This window comes from Protopterus annectens, chromosome 1.part2 (assembly GCF_019279795.1).
Source record: "Protopterus annectens isolate FY-2018-M chromosome 1.part2, PAN1.0, whole genome shotgun sequence".
NCBI classification, from domain to species: domain Eukaryota; kingdom Metazoa; phylum Chordata; order Ceratodontiformes; family Protopteridae; genus Protopterus; species Protopterus annectens.
The window spans coordinates 913,395,362-913,417,079 of NC_056727.1; the positions used below are offsets into that span (position 1 = coordinate 913,395,362).

General features: G+C 42.2%; 1 protein-coding gene across 1 annotated transcript in view; it reads left to right on the forward strand.

Annotated features, from left to right (window-relative positions):
• Window positions 1–21,718, forward strand: part of PARP1 (poly(ADP-ribose) polymerase 1) — a 2,301,307-nt gene that overhangs the window by 952,926 nt on the left and 1,326,663 nt on the right. The window contains exons 12-13 of the mRNA XM_044060208.1: window positions 2,522–2,545; window positions 16,649–16,889. Of these exons, the coding sequence (XP_043916143.1) occupies window positions 2,522–2,545; window positions 16,649–16,889 (265 nt within the window). The remainder of the gene's footprint in view (window positions 1–2,521; window positions 2,546–16,648; window positions 16,890–21,718) is intronic.

Consider the following 21,718-nt stretch of genomic DNA (forward strand, 5'->3'; position numbering starts at 1 on the left):
TAACTTCCTTCTATCCAAGTAAGGTATGGGCAACACAGAAGCTTACGCACAGACCAGGTACCAGCAAATATCTGAAAAATGGACTTTTCTAGCTTAGAAAGACGGGAAATATGGATTTTTTTTGTTTTTTCAAAAATACAACAGATACAACAGAAAAACACTTTTAAAACGGCTATCGCACTTGATTGTAAAGCCAAATACAATTAAATAATGCAATATAAGACAAAAACAATTTTTTAAAAGTGCAGGCAGTAAATAAGTACAATGCAGTTGAAAATGCGCTTCTAGAGGATCAGTAAATGCCAGAAACCGAGCATTTAGGTGGAATTAACAATGAACAGCAAGAAAAAACAGTAAAAAGGTACATAAACACTCCAAAGTCTCTCAATTCTCTCTCTGGTGCTGTAGGACTCTGCAGGACACCTGGGGAGGATCTTGCTGAGCTGATACAAGCGCAAAAAATGGGCAAATGCGGTTTTTATATCAGAAAGATAGAAATTGGCCCAAAATGGCCAATAAAACTACAATTTCTGGGCTACTTGGTTCATCTCATAAGTAAGGGGATTGCATCCAAAAAAAGGTTATTGCCTCTCTGTACTCTTCCCACATTAGGCCAATAATTGAGTATAATGCCGTGTTTAGTATGTACCTGTCCAAACACCTGCACCAATTGGAAAGGCCACAGAAATGCTTCAGAGAATCCGTGACCTCCAACAGTATCGTACATATTGCTCAGAGATGATGTGTCTAGCCTACGAGGCAGTCTCAGACCCTTCCCTACTAGAGATGCTCCTTATCCATAAGTCTAACTTCTTGCGCATTACCCGCTCGAAAGGCTTAAATCTAATATGCGACATCAACAGAACCTGCTGGAGAGACGGGTTTGTCTCCCAGAGGCTGCCCCATCTTTGGAATAGACTTCCTGTACACGTCAGAGTACCTCGCTGACCCTCTTCAAGCACAACCTTGATGAGTGGATGGGAAACCACAAATTTGTCCCAGGGGTTTCCACCTGTGTCTCTCATTGACGAGGGTGACAGGTGCTGACTGAGGTTTCTTTTTTGGGGATAAACTCTTGGCCAGGCTTGTAAGGGCCCCAGAGCCATTAGCCTAGTAACTTCCTATGAGAACTGGTATCAGATAAGATGAGAGAGAGACCTATGTAACTTGCTCCAACATACACAAACTAAGGTGTCATAAAATAAAAGCAAGTTAGCTGGATGGAGTACTAAGACTGCTCAAGCTCAAAATTGAAAAGGAGTGTGAAAGACTCCCACAGTATCGGATGTTTGTGACTTAAGATGGCAGCAGAAGAAACTATAAAATAGCAGATAGTAGAATTTTATACCATAAAAATCACACTTGCAGTTTCCTTATTTTACACTGAAATCAGTTTTATAGTCGATAGAATATTTTGCTTACTACAAATAGAAATGCTTACTACAAATAGAAATGCAAGTATTCCTTTCTCCCAATGTAAAATGTGGATGCCCACTCTTCTCACATCCGCTCGAAGTTTTTAACTCATTTTAAGAGTTACTTATTTGTGATTTGCTGCAGTGCCTACCAGTCACGCTTACTCATTTGACCATCAGTAAGTTGTTGTGTCTTTCGGCTTTTCCCGGTTAGGGGTCGCCACAGCGGAGCTCCGGTCCGCTAATGACTGGCAGTTTGTTGTGTGCCGAGTTGCCAGCCCTGACGCACAACCTTCAACAAAGGTACGCCCATTCACGTATGTCTCCACGCAGAAGACACTCTAGCTGAGAATCGAACCGGGCAGCGTCTTATTTGAGACGACAACGATACCGCACCACCACCACCGCGGATTTATCTTTAAAAAGATTGGGGGAGAGGCATACAAAATTAAAGCAAAACAAAAAAGCTTTCCAGCAGCATGCATTATTAAGGTTGAAACACCAAACAAATTAATTTCGGTATACTACATATACAAACTTTAACAAATCTCCAAACAGCTGTCTGTAAAAGAAAGCATAGGTTTATTTATGGAGGTATATTTAGAAGTTGCACAGATGTTTCCACACAATCTTTGAGTCAGTATGTTCTTCCACCAGTGGATCTCAGCAATACTAGCAGCTTTCTTGTTCCTAGGGATAGGAAATATCTTTGTCAAACGGATTGTTTTTTGGGATAGTTATGTGGAACTAATCCATAAATATTTTAGCCACTGTATCAGCGTTTAAAGGGTCAGGCTTTATGTACATATTACATGCAGAAGTGTAAGCATTTTTAATGTCCACATTTAACAAACTTTAACATATTATGTTGCATTAGGTTGCCTTATGCTTAGCTCCTGTAAAAAAGGGATATCCCCAATCAACTCCCAAGTACAAAATAAATGGCTAACAGTATAGCCCTACATTTTCATTTAAGGCATCCTTGGAAAATGATTTTCTTCATTGTTAATGGATTGAATAGTGGGCGAAGACTTTCTAAAAGACTTGGCAAAATTTGATTAGGGCAGTTTAGCAGCAGTTAAAGATAGGATCACTGGATATTAAAGAGACTGTGTATCAAGACTAAAAGGGCATCTAGATCATTGGTAAAAGAATTAGTTTTGAACTTCAAGCCCTTTGTATTAAATGGTAGGAGAACTCTCCAGTTGTGCAGAGGTAATTAACACTGAGACTAAAGCAGATGAAGGCAGGGAAATTTGTAGGGAGTTTGAGAGATTCTTTAGGTCCCTGAGACTCTCTTAGCACTGGTGGGTGTTGAGATTTGACAGTTGCACTTCCCCTTGAATGCAGCAGAAGGCAGCCTGCAAGGCAAGGTGCACTTTGGATAAGTAGTAGCCTCTGGTTGAGGAAGAGGCAACATTATTAATATGTCCTTGAAAAAGCTGCCAGAAATGGTGAGTAAATAAATGAAGACAAACTCAACAGGGCCAGTGGGCTCTCTTTAGAGTTATGTGGGTTTATTGGTTTTGGGGGGGTGAACAGAATGCCTTTGTAGAATATGAATGGCCAAAGTATGTGACAATCTGTATGCATTGAGATGAACTTTGTACTGCGAACTCTGAGTACTGTGAATAGTGGAAAAGTACTGAAAAACAGGAGCCTGCTTGAAAGCAGGAAATGTGCCTTATATGGAAGTGTATCAGATTTTCTGTTTCTGCCTAGAGATGTAGTAATGTGAACTGCTTTAAGCCTACGGGTAAACCACTGAGTGGTTAATTGTCTTTAGTACTAATTTAATTGGTCTAGTTTATATTTTTGTACTGTCAGCAGTATCACCAGCATATAAACTTATGCATTCCTTTGTTCGGGGAGTCTTCCTGGTACTTTCCATGAGGCTCCCACACGTGTGTAATAAATACCACTGAAAGAGAGTAAGAAGTGTCTTGTCTTCATTTAAGGTGAAATGTTAAATGCAACAATTGGTGCCGTTTACTCTGATCTGAATTGACAACAGCTGCGGCAGTTGGGGATTAAACGAAATACTGCTAGTAAAAAGGGCACTTGACAGAATTTTCTGTTCTGGCAGTGTTTCTTTCATTTCCTGTACTTGCCTGCTTTAAAATTTGGTATCGATAATTTTGTAGAAATGTAATAATTTATTTCATTCAGTTGTTTTGAGGTAGTGGCATGCATCTCTTTCCTGCTATTGATTGTGCAGTATGAGAGTGGGTTAAAACGAAAAACTGGCGACATAAGAGTGAAAGGAGATACGAGAGTGGGGAAAATGGTGTTTACAAAACGTCACAGCTAAAGCTATAAAATACAGTATAGCTTACGGTGTGAAAATGGGAGCCAGTGTGGGAACCATAAAAGTGCCAGAAAGAGGTACTCCAGCTAGTTATATGTATTTTCTCGTGTCCCGGGACAGTTGTATGTTTATAAGTCAGTGGGTCGCCCTCACTGAGGGTAACGGTAAACTTGCCTTTCCAGAAAATGGTAGGTTTAATAACAATATTTTGCTTAATCTCCAAGGAAAGTTAAGGAAAAAAGGGAGAAGAGTACCAGGGTTGTGCTGGGCAGCATTTAATGATTGGATGACAGAGGCGAAAGAAAGAGAAAAGGATTTGGTTATTAGTAGTCTAAACGATAATCAGCAGAAATTAAAAGAGCAATTGAGGGAATTACAACAAACTGCTAGTAATTTAGATGTAGTAAACGGTAAATCCTTGAAGGACCCATCCTTTAAGGGGCTTTATCCTGTAAAGGAATTAGCTAAATTGCAGATAACTGAATTGTCAGATGATAATGCCTGGCTACCCCCACCACCGATTGCACCACCGATTGCACCCCCGTAGTATCAGCCCCCCCTCGCTAAACAAGGAGCAGAAACACAGCAGCCAGATTCCACCACTAAAGATTCCACCCCTAGAGAAAGAGAACAAGCTGCGGACAGTCAGTCTAGTGAATCTGATCCAAAAACGAGCGATAGACAAAAGGGACCAAGAACTTGTAGTAAGACTCATAAAGAAGCAAAAGCTGTAATGTATTTTAGAACTAAACCCTATTATATAAAGGAAAAGGGAAGCGACATTTACACCGACTAAGGCATTTTGGCCAGTTCCCCGCTATAATTGACAGTGGGCATGGATATTTTGGGCCAGATAAATTTAATCCAGATTCAGGATCGGAGTCGTCAGATGACGACAGATTGTTACCTTTGAGGGAGGTACCTAACCCAGCCCATGCTTGAAGTGCACAGGAACCACCGACCGTTGTAGTACTTAGGGCGTGGTCGGTGGTTGATTTTCAAGCCATTACCAAATCGTTACTGCCTATTCATACTAATCCAGCTAAATTCCAGCGTGTGCTGGCGGGACATATTTGTTTACAAAATCCTACAATAGAAGAAATCAGAGCAGTTCTTCAGTATGCCATACCGGCTTATCTGATGAAACGGATTTGGGACCATGCTAATGTCCCTACTCTAATTCCAAAACATGATGCACAAGGAGATAATTTGTTCGAAGCGGTCAGACAGCGAATAGTAGATGCTATTACAGTGATAGTTCCACCCACACCCAACTGGTCCACAATTAAGTCACTTCTTCAAAAGGAAGATGAACCTGTGGATGAGTATTTAAATAGTCTCACTGAAGCCTTTGAGGCTTATTCTGGTTACCCAGAACCCACTGAAGGGCCAGCACAGAGCGGATTGTCGGCTGCCTTAGTAGATGGGTTACGTCCACAAGTACGGGATAAGCTAAAGGAAGTATGTTTAAACTGGCCTAGTCTTGGATTGCGTGAATTAGTCACACAAGTGCAATACCTCTCCGACCACTTAGCACAGGAAAAAAAGGATTTACAGGAAAAATTGGTTAAAGAGCAGATTCAGATGTGTACTGCCTTCGGGCAGCGTGGACGGGGAGGACGGGGAAGAGGGAGAGGTGGATGCCAAGGGGCTGGAAACAAAAATAGACAAAACTGGCAGGAAAATCGATCAGCCCCACCCCAAAGCTGTAATAATCAGACGGAGTGTTTCAATTATGGCCAAGTAGGCCATTGGAGAAATGAATGTCCTTATCTGGCTGAGCAACCTGCCCCACCCACTGATATGTCACCTCAGTGGAATTCTAATTGGACTCCATCCAATCGGCAGCCATCACAATGAAGGTTCCCTGAACAAAGACAACAGCAGTTGTGCCCTTTCATCCCTGTGGATCAAGATGGACCACATGTTATGTTACTTGTCAAAAATAAACCGTACCCCTTTTTGATTGACACTGGAGCAACCAAATCTATGTTAGCTGGCGAAGCAGCAATAAATGTCCCCCTTTCCAACAACGTAACTAGAGGGGTAGGTGTTTCTGGCATTCCTATTAAATATTCTGAAACCGTCCCTGTAACTTTGGGACCTTTACAAGACAATCATGCATTTTTAGTAGGACCCTCAGCACCATTAAATTTATTGGGAAGAGATTTGCTCTCTAAGATGGGAGCAATCATCTTCTGCACAGCTGAAGGAGTATATTTACAAGTACCTTCAGATAAGCAAGATAGTATTTTGGCTACTTTAGATGAAAATGTCACTCTACAATGTGTATGCAGTCTGACCTTGATAAAAATAAGCATCTAAATTCATTACCCTCTCATCTATGGACCACTCATGATAATGATGTTGGGTTTCTGATTTCAGCCACTCCTGTAAAAATAACCTTAAAACCCAGAGCAAAGTTACCTCTGGTACCACAGTACTCTTTGACGGTAGAGGCTACATCTGGTATTGCCCCGTCATTTCTGCCTTGGTACAACAAGGAATTATAGTACCTACAACAAGTCCATGTAATACTCCAATTCTACCAGTAAGGAAACCTGGTAGACAAGCTTACAGATTTGTGCAAGACTTGCGAGAAGTCAATAAAGCTGTCTTGCCTGTTTTTCCAATCGTACCAAACCCAGCTACGATTTTAAGCTGCATCCCTCCTACAGCACGTTGTTTTACGGTTATAGATATCTCATCAGCTTTTTTCTCTATCCCAGTACATTCAGATAGTCAATATTTGTTTGCATTCACTTATAAAGGCCAACAGTATACTTGGACCCGACTACCCCAAGGATATGTAGAATCTCCGACCCTATTCTGTAGAGAGATGCACAGACAACTGCAGGATTTACAGTTACCACCACGTTCAGTATTGGTCCAGTATGCCGACGATATTCTTATAGCTTCACAAGATACCAAGCCTTGTATAGAGGACTCCCTTCTAGTTTTAAAGTTTTTAGCTGAATGAGGTTTTAAAGTAAATAAATCTAAACTGCAGTTCTGTCAAGAAAATGTACAATACCTGGGACACATCATTTCTAATGGGTTCACGTCAAATACTTCCAATTAGAATTACCTCCATTCAGACTGTCCCCCGCCCTGTAACTTAGAGACAACTCAGGGGATTCCTCGGCCTAGCAGGTTATTGTAGACGGTGGGTGCCCAATTTTTCAGAAATTTTGGCCCCTCTGTTACAGCTTCTAAAAAAGAGGTCACAGACCCTCTGCCTTGGTCCCCTGAACATGAAAACGCCTTTCAGGCTATTAAAACGGCACTGATAAACCCACCTGCCCTGGGGCTCCCAGATTATTCTAAACCCTTTGTTTTCTTCTGTTGTGAAAGAAATAAAACTGCCCTGGGCCTGCTGGCGCAAGCGCGCACAGGAGGCTAACGACCTATAGCATATTACAGCACTCAGACCCTGTTGCTTCTGGCTATCCACCCTGTTTACGAGTGGTGGTAGCTGCTGCGGTTTTGATTGATATGGCAGCGCCATTGACATTGGGAAATGACACTATACTTGCAGTACCTCATGCGATGCAAGCACTGCTTTTAAAAACAAAAACACAGCATCTTTCTAATGCTCGTCTCACTTAAATACGAGTTAAGTTTATTAACTAATCCCGCTGTTCAAATTACACGTTGCCCACCACTAAACCCTGCTTCATTGATTCCAACTAGTGACTAGGGAAAATCACATGACTGTGTGCTTGTAGTTAACACTGATCTTTCTCCTAGGTTGGATTTGCAAGATGTTCCTTTGCTTAATCCTGATTTAGTTCTTTCTGTAGATGGGTCCTGTTTATGAAATAGTCTTGGTGAACTCCAGGCTGCATGGTCAGTCTGCTCGCCATCTGCAGTTTTACAAACTGGACAATTACCACCTGGCCATTCTGCACAAGCCGTGGAATTAGTGGCACTTTCGCATGCATGTAAAATGGCCAAAGACAGATCTGTTACTATTTATACTGATTCACGTTATGCCCATGGTGGTGTTCATGATTTTGGTACCTTATTGGAAGGAAAGGGGGTTTTTGACATCCTCCGGGGTACCAATTAAAAATTACCTGTATATTGATCACCTCTTACAGGATTTATTATTACCTTCCAAAATTGCTGTTGTCAAGTGTGCAGCTCACCAGTCTAACGACTCCCTAGTAGCCAAGGGAAATAATTTGGCTGACTGGGCTGCCAAACAGGCTGCTCTTTCACATATTGTTCAGGGACAATTTCTGCAGCCTATCTTACAAACGGTTACTTTGACACTACTGTTTTGAAATGTTTACAAAGTGAAGCATCGGAATCGGAAAGAAAAACATGGCTGGCCCACAGTTGTTTCCAGCACTCTGATTCAATTTGGCAGCATCCTGATGGCAGATTAATTTGCCCTATATCTACGTTAAATTCTCTTTTAAAAGCATATCATTTGCCAGTTCATTTAGGGGTACAGGCATTAATCAAACAAATCCAGAAGGATTGGTTCACCCCAGGACTTTCTGCTTCGGTGCAACATTTTTTGAGCACGTGCTCCATTTGTTTACAGCATAACATTTCAAAAGGCACTCTGGCTCCCGCTCAACCGGTGCCAAAACAAATGGGACCATTTTGTGCTTTACAGTGTGACTTTATTGAACTCCCACCTTGTACTCGTTTTAAATATGTTTCGACTATTGTTGATATTTTTGGGGGGTGGTTAGAAGCCTGCTGTGCTAAAAACGATGCTATTTCATTCACAAAAAAATTGTGTTATGAATTGATACGTTGTTTTGGTGTTCCTTGTCAAATTTACTCTGACTGTGGAACACATTTTACTGCTAAGTTAGTTGAATCATTGTGTACAGTGCTAGGCATTACTTTGAAATTTCATTGTCCGTATAGACCACAGGCATCCGGTATTATTTAACGCATGAATCAGACCTTGAAAACTAGACTTGCTAAAGTTGCTTCAGAAATGGGCTTAACTTGGGTGCAAGCCTTACCACTAGCCTTACTTTTTGTGCGAGCACAACCACATCCTACTAAGGGTCTTTCTCCACATGAAATTCACATTTGGGTCGCCCTCTGTGTATGCCCATGACACCACCACCCTTATCTGAATATGATGCATTTGATAATGATGTTCTCTTGTACTGCAAATCTCTTGTTTCCTTCCTACAGTTTCATCACTGACAAGTAGCAGCTGCTCAACATCTTCCAGATCCTTTCCTGTCATCTGCCCTACAACCAGGCGATTGGGTTTACGTTAAGTCCTTCTCTAGAAGAACAGTGCTTCAGCTGCGCTGGAAGGGGCCTTTCCTGATTCTTCTGACAACTTCATCTGCTGTGCGACTGCAAGGATCTCCAACCTGGATCCACATTTCACACATCAAAAAAGTTATGCTGTCTGAAGACCAACAGCCTTTACCTTTTTCAACTCCAGATTCTCCTCCCATTGCTACTCGTACTCGAAGTAGAACTGTTCCAGTACCAGACGATGCCTAACATTTACCCTTTTAGAAAACTCCAAACTCCTGACACTACGCAGACTCAACAACCATTTCCACAAAAATATTGGACAGCCATTTTGGTGATCATTCTTGTACTGTTATTTTTAATGTGGCCATTTTTATTTCCTGCTCCATTGACTCACCACACCAAGCGAGCTGTTTGGCATCCACCTTTCAACACCTACCAAGCTATTAAATTTGCCTATGCATCATTTTTCGGTGTCTGACGGTTGGATTTGTACTGCTTTACCTACTGTTTATGGAGGATTGATGCTAAATACAGTCCCTTTAGGGGCTAATGAAACCTGGACGAATCTGATCTATGACACTTCGGATGTCACTTCAAAAGACAGGATAGCATTACATCTGTTTAACCGTCAAAATGGAACTATGTGTTTTCAGAAATTTGGTAAAGTCAAGGTAGGATTGTGTTTTTGTAATGTGACAGTTCCTTGCAGGTGTAATAATAACTCCTCCTACTGGAACACAACCTACGATTCATTTTATGAACTGGTGTATAAAACATACGAAGAGGTAAGAAATAATTCCGTTCTATACCAACAGCTGGGATTGATCGATAAGAAGGTGTTTCATTCTGAACAAAGTTATATAAATAGTAATATCACCACTAAGGTGGAAAATTGCTACTTTGTGTGTGGTAGAAGAGCCTATAAATGGTTACCAGGAAACTGGTCTGGTAGCTGTTTCTTAGGTTATTTAGTCCCAGCCATCTGACATACATCTGCTTTACCTCAAGGAAAAATTCAGAATGTTCGAGAGGTCAAAAAGCCTGCCAGTCCGGTAGGCCAAATTGACGCTTCATAGATTTATCATCATGACATAGCTCATGCTGGCACCAAAGGACTATCTCATATGGACTTGGGTGATGATGTCATATCATGGGCTGGTATAATTCCAGCATACGGAGCAGTAAAATCAATTTGGGAACTGAGAAAACTGTCTAAATTGCTTGAAGTATTAAGCAATGCCACATTTTCTGCTTTAGAACTAGTGACTGATGAACTGACTATGAGAGCTGTAGTCCTTCAAAACTGTATGGCTCTCGATTTCACCCTAGTGGCAAAAGGCGGAACTTGTGCTTTAATCCAGGAGGAGTGTTGTACATTTATTCCGGACAATCAGCATAAAATTGAAAGTCATCTCAAACTCATTCAGAGAGTCTCCGAACTCTCGAAGGCCATGGAGGCCGATAACTCAACGTGGGCATGGTTAACCAACCTGTTCTCAGGCTGGGGAGGTGGACTATTGAAGTCAATTTTATTAATCGCAGTATTAGCTCTTATTGCATTTTTAATCAAAGCATTGATTTTGAAATTAATGTCTTTTAAGACTACTAAAAAGGTGCCAAAGTTTTATATGCCTGCAGTTATGAATATGGATGATGAAATGAAACTGTGTGACAATGTTGAAGTATGATCGACTAAATGGTGATGCTTACATAGCATCAAATGGGGAATTGTAGAATATGAATGGCCAAAGTATGTGCTTAGGGAAATTGAGTATGTGACAATCTGTAGGCATTGAGATGAACTTTGTACTGCGAACTCTGAGTAAACTGTGAACAGTGGAAAAGTACTGAAAAACAGGAGCCTACTTGAAAGCAGGAAATGTGCCTTATATGGAAGTGTATCTGATTTTACTTCTCTGCCTAGAGATGTAGTAATCTGAACTGCTTTAAGCCTACGGGTAAACCACTGATTGGTTAATTGTCTTTTGTACTAATTTAATTGGTCTAGTTTATATTTTTATACTGTCAGCAGTATCACCAGCATATAAGCTTATGCATTCTTGTTCAGGGAGTCTCCCTGGTACTTTCCATGAGGCTCCCACACGTGTGTAGTAAATACCACTGAAAGAGAGGAAGAAGTGTCTTGTCTTCATTTAAGGTAAAATGTTAAATGCAACACCTTCCACAGATCTGCCATGAAAGCTAATGACAGGCAACAGTTTATTTTTGAAGCATCTTAAGAGGTTATCTTTATTATAAACTAGTTACAAATTGTCTGGGGTGATGATTTTTTTTTGTTTTAACAGATGGGGGTGGGGGGAATTCAACTAACCTTCCATCCTCTAAGATGTACTGCTATGATAGGTTTTGTGATATTTGATATCTGCCATTATCGTCCATGCCCTTCTAGATCAGTGAGCTGCACTTAAAGATCATGTCTAAAGGGGCAAAATGACCTTAATTTTTTGCAGCAAAAAAAAAAAAAAAAATAGATCTGAAGTTGTTTTCATTTGATCTTCAACCTGAGGGACTTGGATCCGGCACGGATCCAACTCGGCCGCATACTCCAGCATTGGATCAAAACTCCAAGCTCTTCCCCTACCTATAATGCCCCTGTCTCCCTCCTCCCCACAGATCTCGTTTGTCGCTCATTTGAACAGCTCTGTGGTTCTGTAGCTCCAGGCTCCATCCCCAGACTGCCCTTCCTTGGTCGAGCCCCTGTTCAAGTCCCGCCTGGATCCGAGCTGGAGCTGCCCTCTGCTCCAGTTGCCTCTCTTTTTGCCAGAGCTGGAGGCCTCCCGGGCTTGGTCTCCACTCTCCGCTTCCCCCTGGAGCCACTCCTGGCCCGGGTCAGTGGCATCTTCCATCCGTTCTTCTCCAAGCCTTTTTGAAGTAGAGGTGGACAGGATGATGCAGAAGTTCATTCGGGCCCAGATCCAGTTGGGAGTCTTGCTTGCTCCATCCCCCTCTGGGGCTTGGGGGCATGCAGTCCACATTTCTCCCTATTACTCCTTTTCTGATCTGACTCCCAGTTTGAGTCATTGGGTCCGAGTTTCCCCGGTGTCACGGGGTCAGCGCCAATGGTCCCTGGTACCACGATGCCGACTGTTGCCCTGAGTGTTTTGGCTCCATTTTTGGAGCTGTAACCTCTGCATCTGATCTAAGGGGATGGCATCGACTTCAAGGCTTTTGGGGTTGTCCCTTCCTCTCGGAGTCTTCGCGCCAAGAGGCTCTGCTCCAGCTCACCCCTTGACGCAGGGTGCGGAGGATCCAGCTTCAGCCATTCTGACTTCAGGGATCTGCTCGCCTTCTGTCTTCGAGGTGGTAGAGAGGGTCCTGTCGGCTCCTTCGAGAACTCTTGACACTTATTCATCCTCTGAGTCTGTCCTGGCTCCCTATTTTTCTGGGCTGGAGTCTGCCATCCTGTCCCCTCTGGGGGGCAGCCTGTTGCCACTTTGCCCCAGGAGGTTTCCACATTGTAACTCCCAGAGGCTTCTGAGTCCTCCCTGGAATTTCCCTGAGGAGCTCCCTTGGAAGTGTACGTGTTAGAGGAGGCACTTAGACACCCTGTCTGAGTCCCACGCAGATGATACCAACCTGGAGGAAGGCGAGGGTTCCCCCTCTATCACCCCCGGAGGATGTCTCCTTTGGGGAGACATCATGGAGGTCCTGCAGCACTGCAGTGGGTGGTCAACCCAGATGCCCAACCTGGGTGAGTCCGTATTCCTGAGGAACCAGATACAGTTGAGCCTCTCCCCAGGCACCTGGATAAGATACTTAGTGCTCCCTCGGACAACATTGGAACAAAGGGTCCCCAGTTTATGCCATAATGGTTGCGGAGGTCGCCAAAAAAGAGCTCGTACAGGAGAGCTCTTCAGTCCATTCTTCAGACAGGGAGTCTTGGTCGATAGATCGTTTTGGAAACCAGACTTGTGCGTCAGCCTCCTTTGCCTTACGTGCGCTGAATTATTTGTCACATGTAATCAAACTACAGTGGGATCTGGTCGGAGATGTCACTGAGTCTGCCCCAGGGTCCATGCCGGCAGAGAAGTTTTTTCCTCTCGCATGGCTACACTCACTTCCATCTCTAATACTTCCATGAGGCTCCTATGACATACTACTGCTGGTGCCTCCAGGGCTTCAGGAACAGAAATGACCATTAGGCAACATGCCTGGCTCTGGCTTTGTGCCTTTTGGAGCCCTTCAAGGCATCTTTCACGAGCGCCCCTATGATGGTTCCACATTGTTTGGAAAAACTGTTCATGATAGTTGTCCATAGCGAGAAGGGCGAGAAGACTTTGTCTGCCGTCTGGACCCGCTTCTTCACCCCGCAACGATCCTTCTCTAGGAATCAGCGTAGGGTTAAGATGATGTAGTTTCGGAAGTCTTAAGGCTCTTCCCAGCACAGTCAGGATTTGCCTTCCCCCAGAGGCAGAGTGGGATACGATAGACGCTGCCTTCATGGCAGAGGGGGTATGAAGAACCAAGAGTCTCAGGATTCCTTCCAGGACAGACCCTTTCAGCAACTTAAGAATTTAATTCACAATTTCTTACCCATGCTAATCCACCATAATTAGGGCTGAAACATAAAGTGACATAACTTTGTTCCCACCCACTAATATTAATGCTGTCAACGCTGTCATGCAAGTTTAGACTTCCACGTTTGGAAGCAATTTTTAAAGTAATTTTATTCGCAAACTGGAGTGAAACAAACTTTGTTTTTTGTGTTTTAAAAAAATGGAGGCATAAAGATGGCATGCAAACATTTTTTATGCAAAAAATAGATTGTTTTGCCCCTTTTGGCATTATCTTTACCTGATTCAGATTTTATAAACTAAAAATGTGAGTCTGCAATGAATATTTTTCAGTGGCATGAAACAGCACGAGTACTTGTAAATTTTTCCTGTGTATTGTATAAAAAAATATGGAAAGTTTGTAACTTTCTTCAGCTGGAAAATACAGCAGTTGTACATCAGATGTGAAATGTGTAGCAGTTATGAAACTATATAGTTTTCTGCCCATTTAATTCATGATCTGTGATTGTACCTAGGTCAGGAAGACAAAACCTGTAAAAATGCAATTAAAACGTTAGTAAGAGATCAGACTCAGCAGGTAAATGTGAAACTCTGCTTAATTGCGTCTCTGGGTTATGTATAGGAAAGGCAGAAGCCAAATAGCTGATAAGCAACTGTCTTGGTGTGAGCGTGGGGGGGTGCTGCCCTGGAGCTTGTGATGTACAGGGCATTTTATTTTTGTTTTCTGCACTAATGTCGGTCTCTGATGGTGAAGTCTTCTGAAAGCCCAGTCAGTGTAACCTAGAGCTCAGTCATTTTAGTCGCTAGATAGCTGTTTTAGCATAGGAGGCTACTTAGCTAATGGCCCTAGAGACTTTTTAAGCCTAGCCCATTTATGCCCCATTTTTCCCATTTATCAGTGCCCATGGACTAGAATGGCTATGGCATATGCCTGTGCTTTTGGGCATCTGCAAGCTACCCTTGTCCATAAGGGATACAGGTGATGAGCCAGGGGTGAATTTGTGATTTTCCATACATTGGTCCAAATTGTATTTGAATAAGCCTAGGGAAGCTCGGTTTTACATGAATAGGGAGTCTGTTCCAGAGAAGGGATACTTTCTGAGACATGTCAGTCCCCCCAGCACTTTTTGTTACCCACAGATTAGGTTTAGATCCTTATGTCTGGTAATTGTAGTGCTGTTTGTTTTGTGAATGTATGACAGATCCATCAGGTCTAAACTGGAGAATGCATTGTAGGTTAGATATAGATTGACCTTCAGTAGTCTGTAGGAGAGCAAGTACCGAGGCAAGGCTTTGAAGCAATTTGCATAGGACTTATTATTTACATAATGAAGTGAGGATCTTCTGTTGCCACTCCTGGTGTTGCAAATGCCTGGTCGGGTACATGCCAGAGGGTGCATTGCACTCTATTATTGGTCTAATTTGGGCTGAGAATAGTGGGACTGTGATCTCTTTATTGCTGAATACCATGCCCTTACTTATAGGTTGTGCCACGTAGAAGAATTTTCTTACCACCATGGACACATGGTGATCAAAGTTCATGTTACTGTTAACCTGAGTTACCACTGGGCCTACTCTTAAGGGAGTGTTATTAATGTTGTAATTTGCAAGGATGGTCATCTTCCCAAAGGGTAGAATTATGCATTTTTTTGCACTGAATTTTAGGCCATGGCTCTGGCACCAGTTATGTCTGTGACAGATCCTTTTGGAGGATATGTACTTCTTTTGGGGATTAAATGGTTGCACCCAGCTTATAGTTGTCAGTAGATTTGGTCAGCCAAAGGTCCACTATATATTTGCTTTAACTTTAGAGAAATGTGTTACGAACAGGAGAGGTCCCAGTACTGAGCCCTGTGGGACACCACTAGTAATAGTCCTCTTGGTGGAGCTGGATTCCCCAGCCCTAACTTCGTGTCCTGTGAGCCATTTGGCTATCCATTGGGTGACGTAGGGATTTATGTCTGAATTTCTGAGTTTGTCTGTAATACCCAGGTGAGGTATTGTCAGATGCCTTTGCCAGGTTGAGGGAGGCAGTATGCACAGTTTTGCCCTCATCCTTGGCTCTAATGACCTTCTCGAAGAAGTCCAACAGGTTTAGTAGTCATGTCCTCCCTTGACAAAACCAAACTAGGATGGATCCAATGTATGAAGGTTTCCTTTGTCCTTGTTAGGTCCATAATAATTATTCCATGGCCTTGCATATAAGACTAGTGTAACTTATGGGTCTGCGGTTCCCTGGGTCTTTTGATAGTCCCCTTTTGTGTTGAAGAATGGCTGTTCCATTCCATAGGGATGAAGGCTGTTTGGTGGCTGTGGTTGAACAGAGATTCTAGTGGACTGACTGGTCATGTTTCAAACTATTTAGGAACATCCTGGGATATTACAGGACCCATTGATGAAGTGTTTTTAGCTTTGGAGAGTGCAGTGAGGACCTGTTTTTAGTGATAGCTGGGGGAGAAATGGTTGAGTTTTTTTCTGGGGGAGGGGTGGTAACTGGAGGTGATGGTTGGGGTGAAATTAAAGCTAAATTTATCAGCCAGTAAGTTTGCTATACTGTTGGGTGTTCTTCTTAAGGTTGTGTATATAAATGAAAAATGTCTTATGGTTATCCTTAACATGGATGGCTATTTTTTACCTTGAGTCTGCTTTAGTGGACTGTATTAGTCCCCTGAGTTACTTGTTGACATTGAGGGAGTTTTTTGCTTGTTGGGCATAGCCCTTACTGTTTTTAGACAACATTTTCTTTCTTTTGTTGGACAACTATTTATACTGTGAGTGCACCAGGAGGTCTTGTTTTTGGAGTTTGTCCTAAATTTATTTGTTTGGTACTGCTGTTTTTAAACTTCAGACACCCTGTATTGCTCAACGAACACAGTGTGTGTATTGTGTTTGACTCACTGGAAGCGAATATAGTAGCTTTATGCTTTATTTATGGTAGTTTCAAGTATTCTTAGAGTTTGGCCTAGCGCATTGAACAAAATAAAAGTTTAGATAAAAGAAATGCATTGGTGATATTACCACTATAACAGTAAGTAGGTTTTATAACTAAACTAAGATAGGAGTGCATATGTAAGTTTGAATCTGTACATCTCATTAACATTTGAATTGTTTGGAAACTGTTAATTCTTTCTTTATGTGCAGAGGATGTTGATAAAATGAATAAGAAAATGGAAGAGGTCAAAACCGCTAATGTTCGAGTAGTATCTGAGGATTTTCTTAATGATGCTAAATCATCTGGGAAACCCTTGCTGGAGCTGCTGTCAATCCATGGTTTGTCATCTTGGGGTGCTGAAGTTAAAGAGGAGAATATTACTTGTGTCGATGGAAAACTGAATGGGTCCTCGGTTGTAACTAAAAGTACAGGAAAGATCAAGGAAGAAGGAGGTAATGTTTTATGTTTTACCTAAAATTAAAGCTACTAAGATCCAGCTCTTTAAATTATCTTTTGCTTGTCATTGCAGCTGCACAGTTCACCTCATTTTGTGACTTGTTAGGAAGGTGTGTTCTACAGTAAGTTAAGTTTGCTTTAAACTAAGGAATTATATGCTTCATTAAATTATTTAGCTGAAAACTTAAATGGTGTATTTATAATCTGTTCTTGCTAGTTTAATTTGACTTGTTTAACAGAACTTTGTGCTTTAAGCATTTACACTTGGTGTGCATTTGTTTACTTTTAGTGCAGAATTAGAGAAAAGTTTCTAATCAATTGTGTATTTAAATGGTTTGGTGTCCTGCATTGATTGTAATGCAGATCACAAATGGCCAGACACTTGGGGGAGGTTGTTCCGTGCCCAGAAAAAAAGTAGTAAGCATTTGTTAAGGGCTGATTATAGTCACACATTATGCAGTACTGATCGGAAATATATTTCTTGTCTGGCTCATTTTCTCTGTCTTTCTGATAAATGTCTTTTTTTTGGTACAAACTTCAAAGTCTTTATGTAGCCCTTTTTCTTCACTGAAAGTAATTTCAGTGATTGTATGCACACCTTTTGCTGTATTTAACATTTAATTTACTGCTTGTAACAAGCTTCTTTTTGTTTCAGCTTGCTGTATACTACACACAGTTCTGCTTCGTACTGCTAAGTCATGTAAATTGCCAAACTGTGTCTCTAGCTTTATTTCATTAACAAGATCATCAGTAGGTCTAAGGGACCTTGTTGAAAATGTTTTCCTTGGCTTGCAGTAATTTTTAAACTTGAAACCTGTAATGTTTGCTTCACTGTTGCAAGAATAACTATTTGGATTTCCTGCTATGGAATGCCTTGGCTGACCTGAATACCAGAAATCTTTTCTTTCTAATGGAATGCATAGGCAAAGAGTGAGGAGGACCAGGAGAGGTGATTGATCAAAAACCAGAAAGAAAATGGCAAGTAGAACAAAGCACCAGCCCTTCCGGCCCTGATTACAAGGGCCAAGCAGGGAGCAACCATGACTCTGCCAGGATCCTCCCTCCCCTTCCCAGATATCCACTCTGCCACCTAGCAGTGCAGTTATGGGATTCAACTTAGGAAATGGAATTACATTGTAGAGTGCAGTACCTTCCAGGAGAAAACAGTCTGGCAGATTGCCGTTAGCAGGACAGTACCAGACCCACATGAGTGGAAGATGAACAGGAATTTTTTCAGAACACTCTTAATGATGGGGTGTGCCTCAAAACAAGACTGGCAACTAAGAAATATTTTAGAATAGCCGAAGACAATAGGGCCTGGAGGACAAATTCCTTTTCCAACATGTCTCAAACTAACAATTTCTCTGCATTGCCAACCCCTTCTGTTCTTTAGAAATAATGACAGATGTGAGATAATGCATTACCAGCTCTTTATCTTCACTTTTCAGTTAGTGCAGTTGGACACTGAAACCAGACAAAGCTGTAGCAGTGCTGGTATCTAAAAGAAGCATTTACATGTGTTGCAGCAGCAAGGATAGCACAGCACAGGCAAACAAGGAGGTATTTCAGTGTGACAGCATTTTATTTGATCATCACAGGGTCACCAGAACAGAATAAGTAGTCTGAATTCTTAACTCAGATGTTCTTCGTATTTCACTGTTGCAGTCATTACATTTGGGTAATCTGCTGGCAGGTTGCCCTCAGTTGGCCTGATTAACAAGTCTTGGGTCCTGCGTCGGTTGCTGTCTCTTCTTCCATGATGTCAGGTCGTCAGGGGTATAAAACATGCAGCCAACACTATTTTCATCAGTCTTTCTTGCTGTGCCCGAAGCAGAAGCAGTCTGCAAGTGCCGGTCGGCCGACTCCTGAAATTTTCGTTTTCAAGTTTCAGAACCGAAGTCTTCAACCTAAAGCGAAGTACCCCGTTGGGGAAACTTTTTCTTGCTCCTTACCGATGTCAGTAAAAGTTAATAATTGTATTACTTGTGGGAAGCAAATACCTCATAAGGATTTTCATTTGTACTGTATTCCTTGCCTAGGCCCTGAACACAATGTGCCTTGCTGTCGGTTTTGTGCTAAATTTAATCAACGAGCTATTAAGCGTCTGTATATTTTTGCCTGTAAATATTTTGGCTCAAGGTTTAACTGTCCAGAAATGTCGTCAGTTAACAATCCGACTACAGGAATATCTAAAAAAACGCAAAGAAAGACAGAGACCGTCTAGGTCCAAAACCGACGACGAAGCTTCTCCTAAGCCAGTTGCCGGTTCGCCGATACTCAGTGAGGTGCTTTCGCAGCCACTGATACCTGCTACTTTTCATTTGCAGGCCTGTACTGAGACCCATTCGGAGTCCGGTATGCTGCGAGACACTTAAGTATTGAACCCGCGGAGGTCTCTACCTTAGATGGTCCAGAGCCGCTGAGCAGGCACCGGCTTCTGGGGGTGTTTTCAGGCCTAAAGATTTGTATATTAAACCAATGCCATCTTCAAAACTAAGGCCAAAATCAACTTCTATGTCTAAGAAACAGACGCGTGGGCCATGTGCACAGGCCCCTATGGCTAAAAAAAAAATGATCAAAATGGCTGAGGATTTAATTACCTTGATCAGGGGTACCCATCCCCCACCTCCTAAGAGGCCTAGGCAAGGCACTGACTATGAATCATCAGATCAAGTTTCTGTTTCTTCTGATTCCTCTTCTGATCAGGAATTATCTGTTCCACCTTATGAGGACTCTGATGCAGAAGATTCCATCCCTTCTGCTTCTCCTCCCGAGGATTTTTCTTTTGGAGAAACTTTGCATACCTTAAGGGAACACTTTCACTGGGGGAGTCAGGATTTCTCAGAATTTAAAAAGAGGCTTAGGGATTTCCTTCCTCCTCAGCATAGGCCTTTGGCTATAACTCCTGTTTTAGACATTGTTGATGTTTTCTCAGAATCCAGCATGGCTCCTGATTCCCTGCCTCTGGCTCCTAGTAAACCAGACAGATATTACAAGGTTCCTGACTCCCACAAATTCCTTTTTAAAAACCCTACTGCTGACCCTGAAACCATTTCTCAGGGTCCCAAGTGCGTTAAGGCTTCTACTGCTAAAAATCCTATCCCTTCTGATAGAGACTCCAGGGCTCTGGATAGATGGGGTAAGAAGGTTTACACGTCTGCAACCTTGGCAATCAAGGCTTTAAACTGTCAATTTCTTATGCTTAAATAGCAGCATGTCATGGGCTTACTTAAACAGAAAATGATGTCGATTTCTGACTGTGTGGAAAATAGAGTTGCAGGATTTATTGCATTCAGCTGAACAAGTTGGAAAGCATACTTTGTAATGTGGTTATGATTCCTTGGAGGCCTCTTGCAGGGCTGCTGTAACTGGATCTGTGATAAGAAGGCATGCTTGGCTCAAGGAGCAAAATCTGCCTGATCATGTTAAAGCAAAATTGTTTAATGCTTCTTTACAACAGGACAGTCTATTTGGTAATAAGGCAGAAGTTTTGAAAAAGATGGAAGGTAAAGCTAAATCTATGCAAACTGTAAAAGATTTCCTACAAGTGCAGCCACCCAGGTTCAGTAGGCATTGGCCTACTAAGAACTGGTCCTTTCCAGTACCGACCAGAGCCACTCGGGTCAAACCCAGACATTCCAAAGGCTCCAGGTGTCAGTCACAAGGAACTTTTATAGAACAAAACAATGGGGTGCCTCCACCTCCAAATCTGAAAGTAACAAGGCACCTTCCTACGGTAAGCAGTCTCAATGACTTTCCACTGCAATCACCAAGCACTTATCTTTTGGCCACCCCTTTTGGGGGGGAAACTGGCACTTTATGCACAAAACTGGCAACTAATTACCCAGGACAAGTGGGTTTTAAATATAGTATCCCAGGGATACAGATTTCATTTCCACACGTTGCCAATCCCAAATGGATGGCCAGATCTGCCTCCAAATCAGTGGGCAGAGGCCCAGAAACAAGTTATGTCCCTCATGAATATGGGGGCTATTCAACCAGTACCAGAAAAAGAAAAGGGACAAGGTTTTTATTCATGACTTTTCCTGGTACCCAGAAAAGACAAATCATGGCGTCTAATTCTGGACTTATCCATTCTAAACACATTTCTGGACATTCCAAAATTCAAGATGCTAACTCTAGAACAGTTACTGCCTATTCTAAGCAAGGATGCCTGGTTAGTAACTCTAGACTTGAGGCTTACCTGCATATCCCAATCGGAATCTTGCAGAAGATGCCTCCACTTCAATGCATGCTATTTGCATTACCAGTTCTCTGCACTGCCCTTTGGCTTATCTACTGTGCCCAGGGTCTTCACAAAGTGCCTGGCACCAGTAATTGCATTTTGCAGACAAACATTCAAATTTATCCTTACCTGGACGATTGTCTAATTCAGGCAGAAAACAAGGACACTCTTCTAAAACATCTGGCATTTGTAAAAAGACTTCTAACTTGTCTAGGGTACACCATAAACTAAAATAAATCACAACTGGTACCCTCTCAAATAATTACATTCCTGGGTGCAAGCTTGAATACAACCTTATGCCAGAAAAATTCAATTGATGACTCACTTCAAACAGGTGGCCACAAAAACCCAGCTTATCTGCAAGACAAATTCTGCAGGGCTTGGGGTTCATAGCCTCCTGCATCCTAATAATTCCATATACAAGACTGCATATGGGGAAACTTCAATGGTACCTAAAAAGCTTATGGAGTAAACATTGTCATAGCCTGGAAACAGTGATTCCCTATTATTCCTTGCCTGCAGCTAGAGTTCCTATGGTGGGCAGAGGCCTGCCACCATAACAAGGAACTGTCATTCACT